The sequence below is a fragment of the Anolis carolinensis genome, chromosome 4, assembly GCF_035594765.1.
Source record: "Anolis carolinensis isolate JA03-04 chromosome 4, rAnoCar3.1.pri, whole genome shotgun sequence".
Taxonomy (NCBI): Eukaryota; Metazoa; Chordata; class Lepidosauria; order Squamata; family Dactyloidae; genus Anolis; species Anolis carolinensis.
The window spans coordinates 193,637,520-193,664,043 of NC_085844.1; the positions used below are offsets into that span (position 1 = coordinate 193,637,520).

General features: G+C 42.9%; 1 protein-coding gene across 1 annotated transcript; it reads left to right on the forward strand.

Annotated features, from left to right (window-relative positions):
* The first annotated feature begins 2,855 nt into the window (after positions 1–2,855).
* On the forward strand, positions 2,856–8,128 carry LOC134298409 (uncharacterized). Its single transcript, XM_062978467.1, has 2 exons — positions 2,856–4,625; positions 7,854–8,128. Exons 1-2 carry the CDS (start codon positions 3,078–3,080, stop codon positions 7,893–7,895), a joined length of 1,590 nt encoding a protein of 529 aa, XP_062834537.1. The 5' UTR covers positions 2,856–3,077; the 3' UTR covers positions 7,896–8,128.
* The last annotated feature ends 18,396 nt before the right edge of the window (positions 8,129–26,524 follow it).

The following is a 26,524-nucleotide window of genomic DNA, read 5'->3' on the forward strand; positions in this document are numbered from 1 at the left end:
TATGAAAAGCTCTCCAAAGAGAAGATATTTGGTAGCAACAAGATCTCAAAAAAAAAAATACACACTTTTCCTTATCTCCTCTTTAAATGTGCTGAATGAGGTTTTGGCCACACTCTGCTCAAGGGAAGGTTAACATAAGCCTGGCCAGTGATCTATTTCAAACAAATGTGTGCACTCTGGAACATAACCTAGAATCTTCAAAAGCACACAAAAATACTGTGGTTTCTTGGTAGACAACTTGATATAGAAGATCCCTTAAGACAAAAAAACAAAATTAAATTCAGTATTTGAAAGACAGCGCCTAAAAGTTACTTGTTACAGCCGCTCTCAACATCCACTAACCAGTATGGACTAGTCCTGGATTCTGAGATCTGTAGTTCAAATACGGTGACATTTCGAATGTTAGAAAAGATCTGGTGGAAATTTGCACATAAACAAGCATGCCCCCCCCCCCCCAAAAAAAATTGGTAATCTTAGGGCAAATGTAAATGAGTTGTATGGTTTGCTTCTGACAGTGGTAACAGGGGGCATTCTTTCTTTGTCTATCACTATACTTTCTGAATAAGAATATCTGTATGCCTTTCTGTAGGAGCACTGCAAGCAAACTTTCACTCAAGGGATCTGCTACCACAAAAGCCAGCAGAGTTGTTTTAACTAAAATACTTTTATATTCAGAATGCATTTTCTCCACACGCACATACAAAACTTGATCTAATACAAGCTGAATTTTCTCCCTGAGAGAGAAAAGGTGCTACTGGTGGGCATCTTTAATTCATCAAACTGAAATATCAGTAAAAACCCTAACAAGCTATAATGTCTATAGAATTAAAGCCATAAAAGATGCAGAGAGAAGAATGAACACACAAAACATGAAAAACACAGAGAAAACGAAAAAGCGCCTTTTTATAGCATTCCACTTCTCTATTGCTACCAAAAAAGCGTACATCTTCAAAATTCTAAAAAAAAAAAAAAACAGAAATAGGAAAGAGGTAAGAAGAGGCATTGTTCTATTCAAAGCCCCATGTTGCACAACAATGATGAAGCAGGCTTCAAACAGCTTCTTCCCAAAGACAGGCTGCAGGGCAGGGGGAGGAGGGAAGGCTAAGAAGAGAAGAAGAAAAGACTCTTCTGTCCTCTTCACTATTAAAAGGAGAAAATGAAAAGAGAATAGATCTTCAGCCATTATAAACCACTAAAGCCACAATGGTTTACACCTCTACAAAGTATAATAACTACTAACATACATCAACACAGTTCATTCTCTCAATTTGATACAGCCCCGTTATTCATGACAGTGTATATTTGTGCTCCAAGATACTGTTAGAGTCAGATAAGAGACAAATAACCTTATCACATTGAGGCTTTTACCCATCCTAGGACACATCCAGCACAGTTCAGGGACGGAGCCTGCTGGATCCCACCAAACGACATAAAGTTACTTTCAATGAGGCTCTGTCCCCAAACCGTGCTGTATGCATCGTAAGAAGAGGCAAGGAGAACACGGGAGTAGTAGGTAACTACCCTTCCTTTTTCCCTCTCTTCAATTGTCCTGAGGTTTGGGATTCCCAAAAGGTCTATACTGAGAATTCAGGGCCCTGTTGCATACAGTGGGTTATGGTGCAGGTAAATGATAGAAAAGGCATAGGTACTATCTTCCAGTAATATCCAGCATTTAGATTAAGTCTTTTATGCTGGTCCCAGCATTCAAGGTCAAACAATGGTGACCAATAGCTTGGATGGCTTTTGAAAGGTCAGTGAATAAATTGATGACAGATAAAGTTTATTAGTAATCAAGGCTATCGGAAGCTTCTCAGGGCAAGTGAAAAATAAACTATTGGCTTTAAGACCTGCTTTTGGTTGGGCTTTGTGTTAAACAAGGCTGTTAAACCAATGACTTCTTAGCAGTTGCTTAAAACAGTTGCCTCCAATAAACATTTGAGAACCATATATACAAACTTCGTAATACCCGTTCACATTGGTGCAATGCTTTTAAAACACAAATATAGAACATGATGTTGTTGTGCTGCTGAATCTCAGACTTCCTTGCCAGCAATTGCCTGTTACAATGGAAGATATTCAGAGGGTCACGTGCATCCCATTCCTAACTTAGAAGTTGTACACATCACCCTAAAACAAGGCTGGGAAACTATGGCCCTACAGGTGTTTGGGACTATAGCTTCCATAATCTTTCACCACTGTTAGTTCTGGCTAGCAATGCTAGGAGTTGAAAGCCAAAGACATCTGGAGACCTAAAGAGGCACTGTCTTTTAAGGCTAGAAGAAAAGAACAATACTGTGGGTAAACTTTGCTCCAGCTCAAACAGTAGCTGTCATTGTAGTGGTGTGAATCCATTCTAAGCTTTGATCTGAATTTGAAAGAAGATATTCATAGACTGAAGCTATTCTGGGGAAGGCAAGTTTCATATTTGAGGAAACTGCTCCAGTTTACCCTTCTCATAGCCCCATAGGCTTAGAGCACCTTCAGTAACTGAAGACTTCCTTGAGTCTCAAGGGATACAATTAAATAGGAGGGAGAAACAGAGCTATGCATAAACTAATGCACAAGATAACATTTGAGAAAAAAAAGTGAAACACAGGAGCAAGGGAAAGAAAATAGCTGTAGAGAGAAGAAAAGCAGCACCAGAGGTAAGTGACTCAGGATGTGGGTGATCTCCCCCTGAAACCACTCTTTGCAAAGCTGCACCACTGTATTTTGCCCTGCAGAATTCATCCTACACATCCACAGTAGCTGGTATTGCCAATAGTAGATGTTAAATTTCAGTGAGTCAAAATGCAAAAAGATGCTTTTCCGGAAGAAACCGGGCACTGTTTGTCAGGCCTTTTATACTGTATATATCACACTGTCAGAACCCTGCTACTAGAGCCTGGATGTGGCTCTGAGTTTCAGGGTCACTGACATTGATAAGACACCTGCGTCCCAGGACTCGGAGGAGAAACGGCTGATGGACTTGGCGGGGAATTTGCGCGGGGTTTTACTGAGCGGGAAGAGACGGTTCAAATGAGGGGGAGGGTATATAAAGGAGGGTTGGCCGGAGCCTCCCATTCTTGGCTTTTCTGATGTTCATGTTTCCTACAGTAAAAGTTCCTGGTGATACCACAGAGAGTCTCGTGTGTTCATTCAGGAGCGGCTGTGGTGAGCTGACACTAAGCCAAGAATACGGACACCATCCCGCTGTAGCGGTGAGGTGTAACATGCAAGTGGAGGATGAAGAGCTCTTGGGCGCCGGAGGAGGAAGGTCGGAAAGGGCAACTCCCGAGACGGACGCTGAGTTCCACCAGCTGGCGGCCCTGGCGTCATCCACCGCTTATGCCCAGCCAAATGGGGTAACCCAGAGGCGCGGAGTGGTGCGGGGAGATAGCACCGGAGGAGAGGAAGGTTCACCTTCCCCAGGCCCGCAAAAGATGGTGTTTCTGGAGGAGAGGATGTCGGCGATGGAGACCACCCTGGCAGTGATGTCGAGGGCGATGGAGCGCCTGGCGGTTTTGGCGGAGCCGGAGCGAGGAAGGGAACTCCGGGCTAGCTCAATGTGGGACGTGAGCATGGGAAGCAGCCAGGGCTTTGCAGACCTCCCAGCACCGAAGGGAAGGGAAATGCGAAAGGAGCCCGGTGCCCGGCCCAAGATCCAAACGAGCCTGACGCGGGTGGAGGAGAGTGACGACGAAGGGGAAAAGCCTCCGAGAATCCCGGCTACGCTCCCAACTGAGACCCTGGTGCCCCTGGCGAATGCCGGGCGTGGCACAGGACAAAGGGAAGCAGCAGCGGGGCCCACTGGCCCGCAAGGGGGCTTGCGACGGGCGGAGAATTGGGGATTGCCACCACAGGGACCCCTACCGAGACGAGAGGAACTAAGGATCGAGTTTGGGGGAGAGTCCTCTGAACTGGATTTTTTCCTGACCACGGTGAGGGGCTATATGGAGGACAATGCCCACACTTTTAGAACGGAATCCAGCCGGGTACGGGCCATTGGTGCAGTGTTGAAGAGGGGAGCGGCCAGCTGGTACGTTCAACTACACGCGCGGCGCGACCCATGTCTGGGGTCACTCCGACGCTTTATGGGGGCCCTGGAGACCCGTTTCCGAGATCCACTGGAGCAGATCCGGGCGAGGGAGGAGTTGAAGACCGTCTCCCAGGGGCAGAGGTCGGTATCTGAGTATGCGGAGGAGTTCCAATGCCTCGCTGAAAAGGTGCCGGAATGGTCTGCAGTGACAAAGATAGAACTCTTCAAAGAGGGGCTCAGGCGGGAGATCCTCTCCTGGGCGGTGCATCGTGATGAGCCTGACACACTGCGCGGATGGATTCAGCTGGCGGGGCGCATCGAGACATCGCTGGCCCAGGCGAGGAGGCACCGAGGAGGGCTACAGCAGCGGCCGCAGATGAAAGAGGGGAGCCGGAAGGAGGGATCAACCCCAGCCGGGAGGAGAATGGAGCCGACAGGGAACGTGAGCACCAGCAGGAGGGGCTGCTTCGTGTGCGGCCGTTTGGGCCACAGGGCTGCCGAGTGCTGGCAGAGAAAAGGGGAAGGCGGAGGCCCGCCCAAACCAAGAGCCGTGGCAGGGAAACGCGCCGAGGAAGAACCACCGATGAGGCACCACTCGGGGGGGTTGGTAAGTCAGGACAAAGCCATGATAGTGGTCCCCATTCAGCTGGAAAGTGGCAGCAAACAAGCAACCTGCAAAGCATTTGTGGATTGTGGATGTTCCAGGAACATCATCTCCCCTGAATTAGCCGAGGGATTGGGATGCGAAAGAACGAACCTAGAATCCCCAATAGCTTTTTCGCAGTTGGACGGATCCACAGCATCGGGATCATTAGCTAAGTACAGTGCCGAAGATGTAAAGTGTAAGATAGGGAGTTGGGAAGGAAAGGTGTCATTTGTGATATCACAAATAGCCAGCTATAATGTTATACTAGGCATGCCATGGCTGGGGCAGGCCAACCCGCAAATCAACTGGGAGGATAAGAGCATGATCTTCAGGATGAAGTTGGAAGGAGGGAGCCAGGAAGTGGAGAGGGAGCCGGGGAAAAGGGGGGAGGAAGACTCTATCAGGATAGCAGAACTGGCAGATAAATTACCCCCAGAGTATCGGGATTTTGTGGACGTATTTGATGAGAAGGAAGCAGACAGTTTCCCACCGAAGCGGAGAGTTGAAGTGAAGATAGAGCTAGTCCCAGGAGCAGAGCTTCCTAAGGCAAAAATATACCCAATGTCGGCTAGGGAAAAGGAGGAACTGAGAAAATACATTGATAAAAACCTAGCGAGGGGTTTCATAGAGCCTTCAAATTCCCCTCTAGGGGCGCCTGTGTTGTTCAGGCGCAAAAAGGACCAAACGCTGAGGCTCTGCATTGACTACAGGGGCCTGAATGCAATCAGTTCTGGAAATAAATACCCCCTACCTTTAGTGAAGGACTTGATCGCCCAGTTGTCGGAGGGACAGATATTCACTAAATTGGACTTAATTGAAGCGTACCATAAATTGCAGATTAAACCAGAGGACAGGTGGAAGACGGCCTTCTCCTGTGCATTCGGATTATTCAATTATCGTGTGCTCCCTTTCGGTTTGTGCGGCGGAGGCGCCGCGTTCATGCAATTAATCAACGAAGTGTTGCATCCATTGTTGTACAAGGGAGTCTTTGTTTTTTTAGATGACATATTGTTAGTATCTCGGACTAAGGAGCAACACATAGAACTAGTCAGGGAAGTCCTGCAAAAGTTGAGAGAAGCAAAACTGTATGCGAAGCTTGCCAAGTGCGAGTTCAATAAAGACCAGATAGACTTTCTGGGGTATAGGATTTCCTCCCAGGGAGTGGCGATGGACCCTGCGAAGGTAGAAGACGTGAGGGGGTGGGAAGCCCCCAAAACACGGAAGCAGCTGCAATCCTTCCTAGGGTTCGCAAACTTCTATAGAACATTTATCAAGGACTTTGCGCGCCTCACTTTGCCATTAACGGATTTGTTAAAGACTAAAGGTAGGGGAGAAACAGCCAAAGTGAAGGCCCCAGGGGCCAAACTGACCTGGACAATAGAATGCCAGGAAGCTTTCGAAGCCCTTAAAAAGCGTTTTACTGAGGAGCCTGTCCTACAGCACCCTGATATGTCTAAGGCCTTTGTACTACATTGCGATGCGTCAGACCGGGCATATGGGGCAGTTCTGCTACAGAAAGACGAGGGGGGGAACCTGAAGCCATGTGGCTATCTGTCAAAAAAGTTTAGCGATACAGAAAAAAACTGGCCGATTTGGGAGAGAGAAGCCTTAGCTATTCTAAAAGCACTAGAGTGCTGGAGACACTTTCTGGAAGGAAGTGGAACACCGTTTGAGGTGTGGACTGACCATAGAAATTTACAGTATCTAAGATCCCCTCGTAAACTATCAGCGAAGCAAATTAGATGGGCCCAATATTTCAGCCGTTTTGATTTCAGACTCAGATTCTTCCAGGGGAAACATAATATACTCGCTGACGCTCTCTCTCGGATGCCTCAGCACGGGGGAGGAATTCAGGAATCTGAAGGGAGTATTTTTCTTGATAAGCAATGGGGCCTGGCAGTACTAACTCGAGCACAAGCGGCCAAAGAAAACAAACGTACTGCCATTTCCACGGGGGGAGGAGAAATATGGGAGGAAGAGTTGAAGCGAGCGTATGGAATGGACAAATGGTTACAAACAAACAAAGAAAAGGGAGAATTGTGTGGGGATTTGGTGTTTGTAAATAAGAAATTGTATATTCCTGAATGTTTAAGACGAGAAATGTTAAGGAAGTACCATGATAACAAGGGTGCGGGTCATCTAGGCCCCACCAGGACTATTAAACTGTTGGCCAAACAATGCTGGTGGCCCGGAATGAGGAAAGACGCCAGGGGGTACGTCACGCAGTGTGAATTATGTGCAGAGGGAAAAACACCACCGGGGAAGCCCCAGGGGCTATTGCAGAAGGTGGTGGAGCCCATGAGGCCATGGGAATGCGTAGCCATGGATTTTGTAGGCGAACTACCCCCCAGCAGAGGCCACAGATACATTTGGACAATATTGGACCTATTCTCAAAACAGGCACACTTTGTGGCTCTGCCAAAACTCCCTTCAGCTGAAAAACTTGCTGATTTGTATGTGAAGCATGTATATCGCCTACATGGGTGTCCCGACAAGATAATTAGTGACCGGGGAGTCCAATTTACTGCAAAATTTTGGGGAAAATTCTTACAGCTGTTAGGAGCAGAAAGGAACCTGAGCTCGGCCTTTCATCCCGCGACCAACGGGGGGGTCGAACGTACCCAACAGACACTGTGCCAATTCTTAAGGATGTACACCAATTATAGACAGGATGATTGGGCGGACCTTCTTCCGTTTGCTGAGATGGCTTTTAACGGGGCCGTACATTCGGCCACAGGTCGTGCCCCATTCGAAATAGTATACGGACAGGAGGTGGCACCTTTCCCCAGGCTACCCGAGTGGAAGGAAGGGGAGGGCCAGACCGACGAGGAATGGCCGGCCAAAATCAAGCAAGGGTGGCAAACCGTGGTAGAGGCATTGCGGGAAACACAAAAGAAGTACAAGCTCTTTGCGGATCGTAGGCGCCGAGAGGGGGACAAATTGGGCGAAGGAGATCTGGTTTGGCTGAGCACAAAAAACCTGAAATTGGGGTTCCCATCCAAGAAATTGGCTCCACGCTATATAGGGCCATTCAGGGTAGCAAAAAGAATAAACGAAGTGACCTATGAGCTGAGGCTACCAAAGGACCTAGGAAAGGTACACCCGGTATTCCATTGCAGCCTGTTAAAAAAGTATAAAGGAACTCTGGACAGCGGAGAACAATAGTTGTGTTTAATCTTTTCCTTCCAGGACGAAGGGGAGGAGGACGCCATGTCAGAACCCTGCTACTAGAGCCTGGATGTGGCTCTGAGTTTCAGGGTCACTGACATTGATAAGACACCTGCGTCCCAGGACTCGGAGGAGAAACGGCTGATGGACTTGGCGGGGAATTTGCGCGGGGTTTTACTGAGCGGGAAGAGACGGTTCAAATGAGGGGGAGGGTATATAAAGGAGGGTTGGCCGGAGCCTCCCATTCTTGGCTTTTCTGATGTTCATGTTTCCTACAGTAAAAGTTCCTGGTGATACCACAGAGAGTCTTGTGTGTTCATTCAGGAGCGGCTGTGGTGAGCTGACATCACACACCACCTTATTATATGTCTCCTGCTTTGAAAAGGCACAGGGATGCATAAAGAAGCATTAACACCACAGAGGGGTGACATGGCAGTCCCTTATTAGGCAGAGACACCTTCTGTTCTGGAGACACTCGTCGCAAACTGCTGTGAAAACATTCCACCAAGCGAGCAAGCAGGGCCATGCAGAGAAGCTCCTGGGAGGTTTCATTTTCCTCGACTCCACGCAGCATATATTACCTTGCAATCTCTGGATGCTGCCAAAGCTCACTGGAGCATGCTGAGCAAAGATCTCTTTGGCGGACCGAGGCGCCGTCTAGTGCAGATGCATAACCCACTTGGCTGGCTGGTTGGCTCAATTGAACAAGCATGCAGCCTGGAGCAGAAAGCATCTGAGAGGGTCTCAGCACCTTCAGCCCTCTGTTGATAACTCCCCCCCCCCTCTCACAAAAGTTTTCATTCAGAGAAAATAATTCAAGATATGCCGAAACGTAAGCTCTACTTCCTGGAATCAACCCAGTGAACAAATTCATTTTATTGTTACTGGAGCAGTCGAGGGAGGATGGAAGGAATGAAAATGTATTTCATCCCAAAAGTACCAGAAAATAAAATGATACCAGGTAATGCTGAATGCATGAAATAGAAAAGTCTACAGTTCACCTTGAGCCCTTCCACACAGTCATATAACCCAGAATATCAAGGCAGATATTCCACAGTATCTGCTTTGAACTGGATTATCTGAGTGCACACTGCCATATAATCCAGTTCAATGTGGATTTTATACAGCTGTGTGGAAGAGGCCCTTGTGAGCCTGCTTTGATTCTTTTGTCTCCTCAAGCTATGTGGTGGTTTCCATGTGAGTCTGCCTTTAAATGAATAATCCAAGGCAATGAACCCCATGCCCAAAACAGATTCATCTTCAATAAAATCCATATTAAACTTTGGAAGGGATTCACCATCCCTATGACATAGCAGCCACCAGCTGCCACTATTTATGCACTCTGCCTTTCTCTTTCTCTCTCCCTGTCCCTCTCTCTTTCTCTCTCACATATACTTCTCTCATGAGTACAATTTTCACCCATGAAATTGGGTCAGTTCTTAGCCCTTCTCTGTAGACAAAATGGCCAAGGAGGTTGCAAGAGTCCACAGCAGATGGAAATTACACAACTGACTTCAGAGACACCTTATGGATGCTAATATCAACAACACTCATAAAAATAAGAAAAATTAGTTCTTCTTTCTTTGTTTCTATTGGACCAACCAAAGACAACTCTTTGAGCATTTGACAGTGAACTTGATTCCTCCAAGGGTTAACTATAATAATTGAATTAGTCTTTAAGATGCTGTGATCCTGTGAACCTAATTAAGACAACTGGCTATCTATCCCCTCTGGATATTACAAACATGGTCAAGAGAAACACAAGACAGGAAGGGACAGAGCTTTTCTAGTGGTGGGCCTATTCAGCTATGAGTAGAGTTGGTTCTCAGGGTTTTGGGTCATAAGCAGGAAGGAACAGGTGTATCTTCCCAATCCATGGTGTCCCTGGATCATACCTTCCCCCATGAATCACAGGAGAAGAATGTGCTGCGGTTTGAGGAATCATTATGGTGATGGATGACCCAATCCATGAGTGAGTTTATAGGATGGAGCGAGGAGAGAACTGTATTGCATATCATGAGGTTTTTCAGTAGACAAATTTCCCCTGATACACAGGATGAGTCATGACAAGTGTTTGGATGAGTTTTAAATAGTCTCTACTATTCACACCAAAGAATACTGCCAGGGTCCCATTATTGTACTGCATTGTATTAGTGTATTTATAGCCTGACTTCTTCCTAAGGCTGAGACACAAAGCAGTTTGCTTTAATTGTATACCTTCAAATAATTTTAATGTATTGTAACCCTGATCTGAACCTATCATGGTAAGATTTGTTTCAGAGTGGGAGACACCCTTTCCTTCCTCTGAGCCTGCGAGAGTTGTCCAAGGTCACCCAGTTGGTTTCCATGTCTGAGCTGGGGTTTGAAGCCTGGTCTCCCATTGCCCTAGCCCAACACTCAGACCATGCTGGCTCTCTCAAAAAAATGTACAGATTAAAAATAAATAGAAGCAAAAACTTACAAATATACAAAAATCTATTTTCGAGTAGCGTTAAACAACCCATATAATTAAAAACTACCTGTGCCCGGCCATACATTGCTGTGGCATAGTCCTAAGTGGGGTTTTCTTTGTGGCGTTCAAGGTTGCCTAGAGAAGATTTCCCTAGGTATGAAGCAGCCAGGCTTTGAAACTGCAAGGCTATTCAATGGTATTCAAGTTAGCCAACAATGAAGTTCCCTAGGTATGAAGCAGCCAGGCTTTGAAGCTGCAAGGGTATTCAATTGTATTTAAGTTGCGTAACAATGGAATCCCCCAGGTATGAAGCAGCCAGGCGTTGAAACTGTAAGGTCACTCCTTAGAAAGTGATGAGCATTGTGGCCAAATTTGGTGTGATTTGGTCCAGTGGTTTTGTTGTTAACTCAGTCCTAATTATGCACATTACATTTTTATATAAATAGATGGCTTAAAATTATTAATTAACATATAGAAGATTCCCCAGCATACCAATAAGAAGCCTTTCCTGATAAAACCGTTCATAAAAGTCTGTTGGAATAAGGTCTTGACCTGCAGATGGAAGGATAATAAAGAGAATCAGACAAGCCTCCATAGAAAAGGAGCTCAGGGAGGATTATCTCAGTGGCAGGATTTTGTGCTAGGTATACGCCAATACTATGCTAATTTCCATACATTGTTACATGTATGCCAATAAACACATTTATTGTAAAAGACAGAAGAATCACAAAGAATTTTGTTGCATTCTTCTCCATGGAGCAGCTGCTAACAACAAGATGAAGGTGTTCCTTTCTCCAACACTTCCCCCTAGTGGCACAATATTCTGGAAATAAAACCAATCCCGGGTGCAGTTTTTAAAACACAGGCAGTCCCCAAGTTACAAACATCCAACTTATAAATGACTCATAGTAAAGAACAGGAGTGTGACAATGGGAAGTGAGAGAAATCTATCCCTATGAATTAGTTATCATGAGGAAAAGGTGTCTCCACTAAAGCTTTCTCACCAGTCCTTGTTTCCACGAGTCATTTTTTTCAAAATCTAATTGTCACAGGGACAGAAAGTGAGATGAAATCTTCTGAACAGGGGCACAGGTAGCAAAACAAATACCACGAAGGTTTTAATCCTTCCCTATGCTATCCAAAGCTTATCTATCTATCTATCTATCTATCTATCTATCTATCTATCTATCTATCTATCTATCTATCTATCTTTGGCTGGAGTTACACTTTAAAAATGAACCTGTTCTGACCTACAAACAAATCCAACTTAAGAACAAACCTATAGAACCTATCTTGTTTGGAACTTGAGGACTGCCTATTCAGTACTCTACTGAGACAAGTTCTTGGTCCAGATGGCTCTGTGTTATCTACCCTGACTAGCAGCACTTAGGAAAAGTACCAAAGAGCAATTGCAACAGGGTGACACTTCTGCAGTCAGTGGGAAACCATTTTAGTGAGATGATGAAGTTGACAAGTAATTTCCACACTGCAGGCAGTGCTGCACTTTATAGCAATGATCAGACTCACATCTAATTCATATACACTGTAAGACTCAATTTTTAAAAAAGAATGTTGATGTTACATATAGCAGTCTTAGCATGCCTATAACATAGTAGCAGATACTATGCAGTTACTATGCAGTCCCAACGGAATGCTGGTGGACAAGAAAAGAGATTTAAAGATGGTCTTAAAGCCAACCTTAAAAACTGGCATAGACACCAAGAACTGGGAAGCCCTGGCCCTTGAGCCAGGAGGTCAGCTGTGACCAGCAGTGCTGCAGAATTTGAAGAGGCACGAATGGAGGGCTTAAGGAAGAAACGTGCCAAGACGAAGGTGCATCAAGCCAACCCTGACTGGGACCGCCTTCCATCTGGAATCGAATGCCCTCACTGTGGAAGAACATGCAGGTCAAGAATAGGACTCCACAGTCACCTAGGTACCCACTGCCAAGACACTACACTTGGAGGACCATCATATTCAGATAATGAGGGATTGCCTAAGTAAAGTAATAACATGGTAGGTGCTGCTAGTATGCGTCTCTCTAAGGTTGCACCTACACTGTAGAATAAATGCAGTTTGACATCACTTTAACTGCCATGGCTCAATGCTATGGAATCATGGAAGTTGCAGTTTTACAATGTCTTTTGCTTTCTCTGCCAAAGAGTGCTGGTGCCTCACCAACTACAACTCCCAGTATTCCTTAGCATTGAGCCATGCAGTTAAGATGGGGTCAAACTACATTAATTCTACAGTCAGAACCATCTTAATAGCATTATGTCCCCAGGCAAAGCAGTGCACTGGGCCCTGCCTACATAACCAATCACAGTAATAAAAATGTAATTTATCGATAAAATAAGCTTTTATTTATTGATCCATGTAATAAGTCTACGGTTTCTTTTTTCTTATTTCACTTTCTTATATTTTCTCAAACCTTTCACCGCACAAATAGAACTCTTGGAAAATGAACAGCAGAGACTCTCCTTCCGATAATGGAAATGCACACTGTCAGCAATTGTTGTCCCTAGCCATTAATTGCCTCCCGCAAATCCGTTATAATATTCTGCTTCCATAACATTGCAGGCAATAAAAACAGTAAAATATCTCTTACAAATGCAGACATATCAACTCTATGCTACAAGTTTTAATTTTTCTCTTTCCACTAAGTTAGCAGGAGGGTTGAATGCTGAGGCAGGTGATCAGAAAATTAATGTTAAATTTTAGTCTGGGCTTAGATTAGCATGGGACCATTATGCTTATGGAGCCCTCAGGCAACTGCCCAGCATGCTCATGCATTAAGATGGCACAGTCTACAGTGTATCTGCACCCTAAGAGGCATAACATATAATTACCTCATTTCCTACTTGGTCTTAGTCACACCCTCTTTCTTTCTATATTGAGCAGTGTCATTACTGTGAGTTTGTTCATCCTCCACTTTGTAGCGTGCCATTCTATTTTTCAAGAGTATGTCTTACATAGCCTCAGCATGAGATGTTATAAACCCATTAACATTTGTAAGTAAACCTCCTTTGTATGGCTTTAACCAAAAAAGACTAAGGACCTCATCACATTTATGAGGTCCCCTATGCCGATTCACCAGCCTACATGGAGAATCGGTAGAGCAGAGAGGCAATTCCAGTGCCCGGCGCCCCTCCTGGCCGGCAGTGATGCTTCCCCATCACATGTGGGGAAGAGTTGCTGCACAGCTTGTCCCTGCGGTAACCCCCTTTGTTCCAAATGAAACATGGGGAGGCCCAGTGTTGGTTGTGCAGCGCCTGAGGATGCTACGGCCCCAGTTGAGCAAAGGAGCTCACCGGAAGTGAGGCTACACCTTGTGATGGGCAGCATGGGACTCCGTTGCTCAGTTGGGGTGGCAGTGTCCTAGGACACTAAAAATTCCTCATTTGATGAGGTCCATCTGCTTTATTTTCTCTTTTAGACTCTGTGGGATTGAGGTTGAACAGGTTGTTGCTCAATTTTTGCTTGTACATACTGCTTCGTTTGTTTGTGAGATACCCTAAAATCTCTCACATTCCCCAAGAGATTGTTGGCTGCAACAACAATGGAATAATCATAACTCAGAGTAACATTTGCCTCATAATTCAGAAATGTTACTTTTTGGATTATAACTCCCATAATCTCTCTGCTCAAAAGAAAGCACTGAAAGTCATAGTTTAACAAAGGGACTTTTCCAGATGAGGTTATGCATATCTCTTGCATTCATGTAGACCAGTGATTCTCAACCTGGGGTCCCCAGATATTTGAGACCTACAACTCCCAGAAATCCCAGCCAGTTTACCAGCTGTTAGGATTTCTGGGAGTCGAAGGCCAAAAACATCTGGGGACCCCAGGTTGAGAACCACTGATGTAGACTAATATCTCCTCCCCCCACCAAAAATAAAGTACCATGAAAACAGCATAGACAAATTCATAATGGAAATACATTCTGAATCAGAATTCACCAAATACCAGCCACCTCCCCATCTTATTTATCTTTATTTATTTTTAATCTCTAAGTCATTCTTTGACTTAAGTAAGGCCATGAGAACAATTTACAACAATAAAATAAGAAACCACTGATAAACACAGTGATCAAATAAAACCAATGAATACAATGATCAAAGTCACAAAGCACACCTGCAAGAGAGGGGCAATCAGCAGCCAAGGTATTTATTTATTGTAAAAGAAAAATGGTAACTCGCTCTAAATTGAACTCACAGGCACCAAAAAGCCAAACATATCCTAACAAATCTACAAGGTATTTTATCATGTGCGGAGCCCACAGTGATGGGACAAGTGCTCAATTTATAAAGGCAGCTTTCTCATATCAAACTGAGGCTGTAAGCTCACACACATTGTATATGGATGGTGCTTACATCTTGCTTTAGAACTCTTTGTCATTCACAGTGTCATCTGTTGAGCATTTATTGCCCATGCAATCCATAATATGTCGGATACCACATTATTAAAGAACTAGAGTCACTGCATGTAGCAATCATTTCAGGAAGATGAATAATGCATTTATAAATGATGCTGCCTCGACTGCAGAGGGGGAGGGGAAAGAGAGAATAACAAGGAATGTTCATTGGTTTGGGGAATGTACACATTAAAGAGGAAGCAACATGAGGATGCTGCCAAAAATAAGGTCCCTGTACTGCTTTCTCGCGTAATGTGTAGCAACATTTTCTTGTTATGACATATTATGTCCTATGCTGACATTTGCAATCGCTAGCTGAAGCTAATGATGCCAAATCCCATGGGATTACATTGTAACATAGTTAAATGTTGTTCCTCCTGATAGACATGAATTTGATTGGAAAGTGTCATTTTCAGAAGCATCCCACTAATATCGCCTATAATATTTCACCACTGCATATCATGATGTTCACATTCAAGGAAAACAAATATTCTCTTCTTTGACTAGAAGCACACAGTATTTATCATTTTGCGATACAACTTGAGATGCAAAAATACTCACAGTTGCCCTCCAGGATAATTTCTGAAATAGTTTTCTGTGGGATCTTTTGCTTATGAAACAGTGATGTTTGGCCAAGATTAGCAGTGATGGAAAAGAAGGACTGATCCTTGGAGTGGAGGGAAACTTTCAATGGGCTGGCACAGGGCTTTCCAAGAGCTCCAGTAATAATAATAATAATAATAATAATAATAATAATAATAATAATAATAATAATAATAATAATAAAAACTTTATTTATACCCCGCCACCATCTCCCGGTGGGGACTCGGGGCGGCTTACATGGGGCAGAGGCCCAAACAACATAAGGACAAAATATAAGCAACATAATACACTCACAATATAAAACAGATAAAACAGTAATGCAATATATCAATTAAAACAACAATACAGGATAAAAAATACATTAAAAACACATAAAAGATAAGACCGTAATAAATACAGGATAGATTATTAAAAACCCTCTGGGGCTGATTAATTAATGACTGTATCTCCGAAGGCCTGCTGAAACATCCAAGTCTTCAGTTGTTTCCTAAAGGAAGATAGAGAAGGAGCCAATCTAATCTCTCTGGGGAGGGAGTCCAGAGTCGGGGGGCCACGGCCGAGAAGGCCCTCTCTCTCGTCCCCACCAAATGCAGTTGTGAGGAGGGCGGAAGCGAGAGGAGGGCCTCCCCGGAAGATCTCAGCGACCGGGTGGGTTCATAGGGGACAACGAGGTCACGAAGATAGGCAGGTCCCGAACCGTAAGCATATACACCTGAGAGGTGGGGGATCTCAGGGAGTTAGATGATGCCAACCTAGACTAAGCTGAGATCTGAGTATTTACCTACTCTCTTGAACATATGCTTAGTTATTCCATGCTACAAAGAAAAGAAATGTTGGGTTGTTGTGTGTTTTCCGGGCTGTATGGCCATGTTGCAGAAGCATTCTTTCTCCGGACATGAAAACCTTCGGCAACAAAAAGAAATGTTCTTTTAATAAAAGTCAATATTAGACAGAGTTCAGGTACAGAATGACTTTGTATCTGCAGGATCAGTATCTGTGGTTACATTTATCCACATCCAACAAAATGCATCCTCTCTAGATATGTTCTACATCCTCCAGCATATCTCTGTGGTGTTCTTGGACTGGAAGTCCTTCATTTCAAAAGGATTTGCTATTATCTGCACTTTTGTGTATCCACTTGAAGTCTGAGAACATATCTCCCGCAGAGAAGAGGGCTGTTCTTTACCTCATTTGGACCTCTGTCAGAGTTTTGTTCAGGCCATGTTCCTTTCTATTTACACTGTCTGATCCATTCTCACTTTAACAAGAGGGGAAAGGGGAAGATGAACAAACTGTACCTTCCTATGGATCTTCCCTGTGTGAAGTTAGTGTTATGTTAAAGAGAGAGCTGAAACTAAAATCAGTGCATTATTTGTACATTTCCCTCCTCCCACACATACATCAATACATTCCTACCTTGGCTCTGACAGTCCTACCTTGGCTCCTCTACGTTCTCCTGAACCAGCAGCTTAAATCACAAGATGATATAACCTTTCATCTCTATATTGTCACTCATTTATGTCCTTCTATCTCCTCACTTGGCAGACAGATCAATTTACTTTGTCATGCCAGCATTTTAATAGCATATTCTATCATCTTCTTGAAAAAAAGCTAGCCAGAAATTGTAAAGATAATATTTTGGACTACAAGTTCAAGGATCCCCTAGGTCAGGTGTAGGCAAACTTCAGCCCTCTGGGAGTTTTGGACTTCAACTCCCACAATTCCTAACAGCCTACCGGCTGTTAGGAATTGTGGGAGTTGAAGTCCAAAACTCCTGGAGGGCTGAAATTAGCCCATGCCTGCCCTAGCTAGCCATGCTGGTTAGGGAATTCTGGTAGCAAACTGTAAATAATTTCAAACAGAAAAACTGGAACATATGTGGCCAAGCAATATTAGAATGGAGCCAACACGACAAAAGTAAGTACAGTGTTCCCTCACATCGTGGGAGTTACGTTCTAGGACTACCCATAATAAGTGAAAATCTGCAAAGTAGGGACACTGTATTTATTTTAATATTTACACATTATATTAGTAGTTAGATGGCCTTTCTCCCCTTCGCAAGCCTTCTTTCTGCGCTTCTTCTTGGTGCCCTCCTCCCCAGCGCCTGCCAGTTTACCTTTTGCGCATGCGCCTCTCTCTGGTCGGCATCCAGAGTGGCCTGGCTGGATGCCAACGAGAGGGAGGGCACATGTGCAAAAGGAAAACTGGCAGGCGCCACCGCTCAGAAAAAAACAGTGAGGGAGCGAAAAGCGAACCGCAAAGTAGTGAGGGAACACTGTAATGAGGAAAAATACACAAGCCAAGAGGGCTACAACAGTTTGATTTTGGCTGAGCCTACTGAAAACGGCATGTTTCTGTTCCTCCATGTCTCCTTACCTTCTGAATTAATTGACTGCAAATTGCTTTTGTACTTTGAACACAGTTTGCAGCAACTGAAAAAACTGAGAACAAAAGGGGAAAGAGAAGGGAAGAAAGAAAAATGTGAACATTTTAAAAGCAGCTCAAAAGTGAGATATTTGAGGATTCATCAGGACTGTCCCTGCAAGATGAACACAATAGGAAAGTATTTGGCAAGTGTGATCCAAAAATGTCATATTTCTAATCTCTGGATCCACAATAATCACTGATCTAAAGACACATGGAAATCACAGTTGGTTCAGCGGAACCATGTGTATGGTCTCTTGTCTCTCTCTAGTGGTGGAATCTGGTACCTATGACAGTGTATTAAACACCTTTAAAATGAGCCATTCCACTCATGAAGTCATGTACTAGACATAAGTAATTCATTAGCATTACATTCTTAATGGATGCATCATCCCATTTGGTTAGGCAGTGGCTAGTCATGATTCTGTCATGCTAAATTGCTGTCCAAAATTATTGTTCACAAGCTCAAAAGTTGAATTCTGTTTCTCATCTTGTCAAGTCCTTTTATTTTATGGATGTGTAAAGAAGAGAGAGCCTGGGTGATGTTTTTTCCAATAAGAGCAATTTAATTCTGTACCAGTGTCAGCGCCAGGTCATAGCCAGCCAAGTGTACCAGAGCTCAACTCCAGACAAGATGGCACTTAAGCTTTATGGGGGCAGATCTGCAGAAAGTTAGTAGGAAAGCTAAAGGCAGGGCCCATTTTGGAGCAGGGGGTGCACATTACTGGGCCACAGAGATCAATGGGGCGTCATCCAGAATGCAACCCATTATGATGCAGACTGTCCCCTTCTTAGGAGAGGGACAAGGAAGATCAGGCCTGTAAGAAAGAGGGATAAAAATAACAAATCCACTCTTTATCTAGCTTGTTCATTTCTGATTTGATTCTATGTAAAATAAATGGAAGAAGTTTCCAATCCAGAATCCAAAAGTAGGGAGAAGAATGTGTAATAATAATAATAATAATAATAATAATAATAATAATAATAATAATAATAATAATAATAATAATAATAATAATAAAAACTTTATTTATACCCCGCCACCATCTCCCCAGCGGGGACTCGGGGTGGCTTACATGGGGCCATGCCCAGAGCAAAACAATATAACAAGTATGAATACAACATAATATAGAGCAATAAACGATACAGTAAATAATAATATACAATATACACTACAACGCAAATCACAAAAAACAGTAAAAACAGGGCCGGCCGCATGAATACAAAGATTAAAACTCGGGTGAGAAAGATAAGGGAATGGAGACCACGGAGAGCAGGGACATACGAAGGTGTACACTTTCATTCCATCACTTACCAGTCAGGGAAGATGGGGGTGGTCTCACAATTATATACATAACAAATAACTAGTATAGGAGGCTTGTAGAAGGTTGCTATTTCCACCTCTCTTTCTTGGCCCAACTGGTGCATCAGCTACAAATCTTTGCATGCCATGACATTTCATATTTAGAATGTAATACAGTGGTGGCCAATATGGATAGCAGAGAATATGAATGGCTGTGCCCCATATTAAGTAGAAACAATGAACACAAGCCCATATCAGTGTGTTCACATGCACTTTGCCACTATTTTCAGTATGGACCTTAATGACATGTGGTTGGTTGAAATCAGAAATTTACCACAAGTCGGGAGGGTGCCCTATTGCTGTTTGTAAATTCACCAGTTAACAATAGATGTTTTAAAGAATGTACAGATAATCGCAGTACTGAGAAAGAGAGGGGAAAACAGGCAACATAGTCAGGCCAGTTCACTTCCAGATCATCAAGCCCAGTAATTTGTAGTGGCACTCTTGCTCTTCTCTCTCCCTCTCTCTTTCTCTCACTTAACATGCATGTACACATATGCACAAACATTCCTATGTCAACTTTGCCCAGAGCTTGGGAAACTTACATTTCTGACCTCAACTTTCAGAATCCCTTGTATGTTGGCTGGAAATTCTTAAAGTTGTGTTTCCAAACAGGTAACTTTCCTGATTCTACTTAATTCCAGGTGTCATTTGCATGAAAGGAGAATTCTCTCAAATTGCCACAGGACATGAGATTCTTCTTTGTGCACCAACTTGCCTTTGCTGCAGTATCAAAAAGTTAATAAATGCCATCCTTCTTGGTGGGTTCCTTTTTGTCACAGCTCCTAACACCTCCAAGATATGCACTCCTTTCCTTCCTGTTATGTTGAAGAAGAAAGAGCAAATGAATCTTTCATGGAACCCTGCCTGGCACTTTACCGAAAAGAGCATTGTAATGTTGCATTTATCCATCCATCTCTGAACAAGCCCAACCGGGGTGGGGGGAGGTAGGGAGTGGATTAACATCAAAATTTAGGATTCATTTGGCTCTCATCCATTGGCTCTTTTTGAACATGAATGAATCGAGCCCAGGAGATCAAAGGGGATGATGTTAAGCTCTCCGCTAATTAACCTTCCCAGCAATGGAGGAGGGTGGGTAAGGACATATTTCCATAAGGTTGGGCTCAGTGGGAAAGCCTGCACTCAGCAATTAGAACAATTTTCAACTCCGCTGCTGATTATTCTGTCATGTTGGAAAGAACAGTAGAGCATGTTCTGCCCAGGGCTTCCTACGTATAATGCATAAGGGGGTCTGGCATCCCTTTTTAAAGGGATGTTATAGATGGATGGCTTACTCAGGAGGAAGTTTTTAAGGAGTCCCATGCACTTAGGGAGCATTGATGATAGGCATTACCCAGCAATTTGAGAGCTTGGAAACCTTACTATAGCCTCCAAAAGTAACTTTTCTAAGAGGGCTTCTTTGCTTACATTGGTAGAAAAAAGAAGAACAAGGAGGCGATAGGGCCTCTGTGATGAGAAGATGGAGTAATGCTGACAGGGGATAGGGAAAAAGCAGAACTGCTTAATACCTTCTTTGCCTCAGTCTTCTCAAAAAAAGAAAGCCACCCTCAACCTCAGCAACATGGAGTCAATGGAGGATTAGGGGAAATCTAACCCCAAACAGGGAAACAAGTTGTCCAGGAACACCTGAGCTCTCTAAACAATTTCAAGTCCCCAGGGCCAGAGAAACTACCTCCGAGAGTATTGAAGGAACTAGCGGAAGTTATTTCAGAACCACTGGTAATCATCTTATAGAGTTCTTGGAGAATGGGGGAAGTCTCAGCAGATTGGAGAAGGGCAAATGTGGTCCCCATCTTCAAGAAGGGAAAAAAGGACAGCCCTAACAATTACTTTCTGATCAGCCTCACGTCAATACCAGACAAGATTCTGATTCTGGAAAATATAATTAAGGAAGTGCTCTGCAAACACTTAAACATGAATGCAGTCATCACTAATAGTCAACACAAATGTATTAAAAACAAGTCATGCCAGACTAATCTGATCTCTTTTTTCAATAGAGTTACAAGCTGGGTAGATGCAGGGAATGCCGTAGATGTAGCGTATCTGGATTTCAGTAAGGCCTTTGACAAAGTCCCCCATGACTTTTTGGCAAAACAAACTAGTCAAAGGGCCAGGCAAAACTATGGTTAGGTGGATCTGTAATTGGCTAAGTGAACAAACCCAAAGGGTGCTCACCAATATTTCTTCTTCATCCTGGAAAGAAGCAACGAGTGGAATGCCACAGGGTTCTGTCCTGGGCCTGGTTCTGTTCAACATCTTTATTAATGACTTAGATGAAGGGTTAGAAGGCACGATCATCAAGTTTGCAGATGACACCAAACTGGGAGGGATAGCCAATACTACAGAAGACAGAAACAGAATCCAAAATGATCTTAACAGGTTAGAGAGATGGACTGAATCTAACAAATGCAGGGACAAATGCAAGATATTCCACTTAGAAAAAATAAAATTCAAAAATACAGAATAGGGGATGCCTGGCTAGACAGCAATACCTGTGAAAATGATCTTGGAGTCCTCATGGACAACAAGTTAAACATGACCTGACAATGTGATGCGGCAGCAAAAAAAACCAATGAGATATTGGCCTGCATAAATAGGAGTCTAGTGTCTAGATCCAGGGAAGTCATGCTACCCCTCTATTCTGCCTTGATCAAACCACACCTGGAATACTGTGTCCAATTCTGGGCACCGCAGTTGAAGGGAGATGTTGACAAGCTGGAATGTGTCCAGAGGAGGGCGACTAAAATGATAAAGGGTCTAAAGAACGAACCCTATGAAGAGCAGCTTAAAGAGCTGGGTATGTTTAGCCTGCAAAAGAGAAGGCTGAGAGGAGACATGATGAGGGCCATGTACAAATATGTGAGGGGAAGTCATAGGGAGGAGGGAGCAAGCTTGTTTTCTGCTGCCCTGGAGACTAAGAAGCAGAACAAAGGTTTCAAACTACAGGAAAGGAGATTCCACCTGAACATTAGGAAGAACTTCCTAACTGTGAGGGCTGTTCGACAGTGGAACTCTCTGCCCTGGTGTGTAGTTGAGGCTCCTTCTTTGGAGACTTTTAAACAGAGTCTGGGTGGCCATCTGTTGGGGGTGCTTTGAATGTTATTTTCCTGCTTCTTGGCAGGGGGTTAGACTGGATGACCCACGAGGTCTCTTCCAACTCTATGGTTGTATGATTCTATGATTCTAGGTGCAAAGATGGCATCTATATACATAAAGCACATTATCCATTTTTCAGACAAGTTGCATCTTTATTATATGTGATTGCATAGTGAAACTGAGACTTGTGTTATAATTTGTAACATTTCAGAATTCTTCTTAACACCAGGGACTGTAGATCACAAGAGTACTATAGATGTATGTTGCTGTAAACAGATAAACAGAGGCAGTTCAACCACTAGGCCAACTAGGCAGTTGCCTGTGGCGCCATCTTGTTGGGGGCACCATCGAGGCAACTCCTGTCTCCTGCGGCCTGCCTCCGCAAGGTATTGAACTGCTTTTTCTGTTGATTTGTTGTAAAACATGTTGTTTTAGTGCTTAATTTGTAAAATCTTAATGTAATTTGATGTTTAATAGGCTTTTCCTTCCTTAATCCCTCCTTATTATCAAATATTTTCACTTATCCAACGCTTTTATTTTTCAGTGATTGGTTTGGGGGGAGGGGTGCCAAAATTCTGTTCGCCTACACTTGAAAAATACCTAGGGACGGCTCTGCAGATAAACATTTAAGGCAATGCTCTAAAAATGATGTCATAAAGTGTATGATAAGCAATAACTTTATACAAGTCACTGGATGTGAATGAAGCCATCATGTCATAACCACAAAATATTGAGGTGTTTCAAAGGCGAATTGACTTATTTCAACATGGGCTCCTTTTATTACCATTTGTTTATGAATTGCTTTTTGTGTAAAAAAATATCCACCCCACATTTCCAGAAGCCCTGCAGCAGACATCCTGCCTAACCACAAACATTTCTTTGCAGGGAATTTCCTTTGTTGTCACTACTGAAATTTTCCTGTCTCCAGTTAGCTTAATTTAGTTAATCTAATAAAATAAAAGAGAGAAAAACAGGAAGGGAAGGAATGTGTGTGCACATGCATACACATACACACCTCTCCAAGGTGCATGCCTCCCTTCAGTCCTAACCAGGATAGCTGGTGGTAAAGAATATCGGCGATTGAAATTTGACAGCTTCTGTAGTTTTCCACTTGATCCAGTCCTGTATTAGATGGAAGAGTTCCCAGAATGACATCATTCAGAAAGCAGCTGCAGGATTTTAAACTAGGTTTAAGAATAGATTATGCTTGTGAGGATGTGATGTGAGTTTATTTTTACTACCAACAAGATCAAATATGGCATGATATTTGTATGGGATAGCAAATAGTGTGCCAAGGTCTTTGTTTTTCATGAATAGCACCTACAGTGGGCTTTGATTAAGATTCCCAAACCTCGGGGCCTGGCATCTCTTCTTTGCCCCTGCCTTAAAGGTGTGTGTATATATATATATATATATATATATATATATATATATATATATATATATATTCCTCATTTGATAGGCTTGGGTTTTATTTTAATTGTGAGTTCTATGTACCTGTGATCGATGTGTAAGATATCATGTTTAATGTCATCATAATGGCCTCCCTCATCTGACATCACTAGGGAGGGCCTCCAGGGGGCATCTAAACTGCAGACTTAATGTAGTTTGACACCACTGTGGAATGATGAAAATTCTAGGTTTACAAGGTTTTTAGCCTTCTTTGCCAAAGAGGGCTGGTGCCTCACCAAACTGCCACTCCCATGATTCCATAACATGGATCCATAGAAGTTATAGTAGTTTCAAACTGTATTAATTCTGCAGAGTAGATGCACTCCAGGTCTCTGATTTTGTCACTAATTTCTCAGAGCCTGGAATAGTCCTGACCTGGAGTCCCTAGTTCTGATACTTCATTTGGGGAGATTTTTTTTCTCAAAATGCCTATGATCACCCTACATCTTCAGTACTTATGGAGAGAATATTCATTTATTTTTGTTTTTATTGATCCTGATTCTTGTTGTGTATCTCAAGTCATTTCTGATATATAGAGACCCTAAAGTGGACCTAGCACAGTATTTTTACAACAATAGTCAGGTGAAGATTTGAACCCTTCAACACACAAATGACTAGGTCAAGGTGGATCTGTCAAATGCTAAATTGTTGGGTTAATATTTATATGAACTATCCCCAAACCATTCTATGATTCAAACAAAAGCTAAGACTGCTATTTATTTGAATTACCTGCTCAATAGATAATATTCCTCATTGCATGCAGAGCTGGTACAGATCAGAGAATAAACAAGACTTTGCTACTCATAACACATAGTGAGATTAATTTGATCATTTCATGGGATTAAAATCTTTTGAGGAAGTTTACTTGATATGTCATATTTCTCTGACTGGCATTTGTGTTGGGCATATTAAAAATGTAAAGACATCAATGTAATTATTGCACAGCTAAACTGGAATGTGGTAGACTTTGAATGAAATCTGACTACAAAGTCAAAACAATAGGTTTATTGATTTGTGTTACACGGAACAAGGCAGCTTTGGGATGTCATGAAAGGCCTACAAACTTTTATTTCAAAAATACTATGTGTAGGCCATACAATCAATATGGGACAGTGGGAGGAGATCTGGACCAAAAAGCTAAGATACGTATACTCAACCAAGATCAGAGAGAATTGGTACAAAATCGTCTATATGTGGTACCTGACCCCGAATAAACTTGCTAAATATAACAAAGGAAAGACAAATGGAAGGTGCTGGAAGTGCAGAAGGAGTGTCAGCACCTTCAAGCACATGTGGTGGGAATGCAAAAAAGTTAAGAAATTCTGGTATGAAGTAAATAAAAAATGAGGAAAATCTTTCAAAAACAATTAGAATTCAAGCCTGAATGTTTTCTGCTGGGAATCAGCGATCTACATTTGGACCAAAACTCAGATAGGATTATATTCTATCTCACCACAGCAGCAAGAATAATCCTGCCTCAGATATGGAAAACCAATAAGGTACATAGTATCGAAAAATGGATTACAAAAGTGCTAGATATAATGAATATGGACCTACTAATGCAAAAACTGGCTCAGAACAGAGCACCAGCTAACAGAACGGACTGGAAAGTATTAATAGACTATTTACAAAAAGAAAAAAATTAGTATATATACAAATTTTGATTAAAGAGAATCCCAAGGTGAAATATAAGCATAGTATAGATATCTATACAACGACAATGGACAAGCTGAAAGAAAAATGAAAGGAGTCACTTGGAGGGATCTAGAAGTAATAGGAAATTACAGCAACATTTTATTTACTTCTACTTTTTCATGGTTTTTTTTTCTCTCCTCTCAGTTTCTCTTTCTCACCCTCCTACTTTCTTCTACTTGTATTGTTCACCTACTTTTATTGTACTAGAAAAAATAATACTTGACAATAGATGTAATTGAAACAAAGGTTGCTTGCAAACTTCCAATAAAAATACTAAAAATACTATGTGTAGAAAGGGCTTTTGTGGAATTTCTTCCTCATTTGTCAAAATCATTTAATTCGATTTAGATGGCCTGAATGAGGCATCGCTGGTTGCTCTATGTCAAGCAATAAAATCTCTTGGGACATGCCTCAATTTATGCTTTACCAGTTCTCCAGCTCAACATATTCCGCTTTATATATCCTGACTTGTTAGACCACTAGGCAATAGCCAGAAGTTTGCAAGCAAGACCATTCAAATTCAGGAAGATTGTGCCAGATTAAGGCAATTTAAATTGCTAATTTTGATGACTGTGAACTTTGCTCTGGATGCTTAGTTCAGCTCCAGTGAGAAGCAATCCTTGTCCCAAAGCCTCATGAGCGAAACAGGACAAGGAAGAACTATAATTCATGCCCACCTTAACAGATGGGGAGCCAATGAAATTAAGTGGCTGGCCCAAGGTCACACGTGGAACCAAATTTAAAACAAATTAAATAAGTTTGTTCTTGTCATCTTCTTGCTGAGCTTGGAATCATTTTTTGTTCTCTGATGTCTTTGGCTCGAAGCTGAAGGAGCCATGCTGTTACAGTAATAACATGAGGCCAATAAGGCTTATTAAGCCCCGGGGGGATTCCTTGCAATACCCAAGTCACAGAGCTGCCTAATAAGCAGAGGCTGTTGGCCATGCTAATGTCATTAGTGGTGCCATTTGTTTTAGGCTAAATGTTGTACAAAGCAAAACCCATTTTAATCCCAATTTAGAGCAGGCTTCCAGCTGTCACTGGGGGCATTTTTCCCCAGCCTATTTTTAAAAATAATCTGTTAGACGTGCTGGTTGCCAAAATTCCACTGAGAGCTCTATTCTTGGGCCTTATGCTTTCAAAAAGGCTTCCGCACAGTGCACCGCATGTGC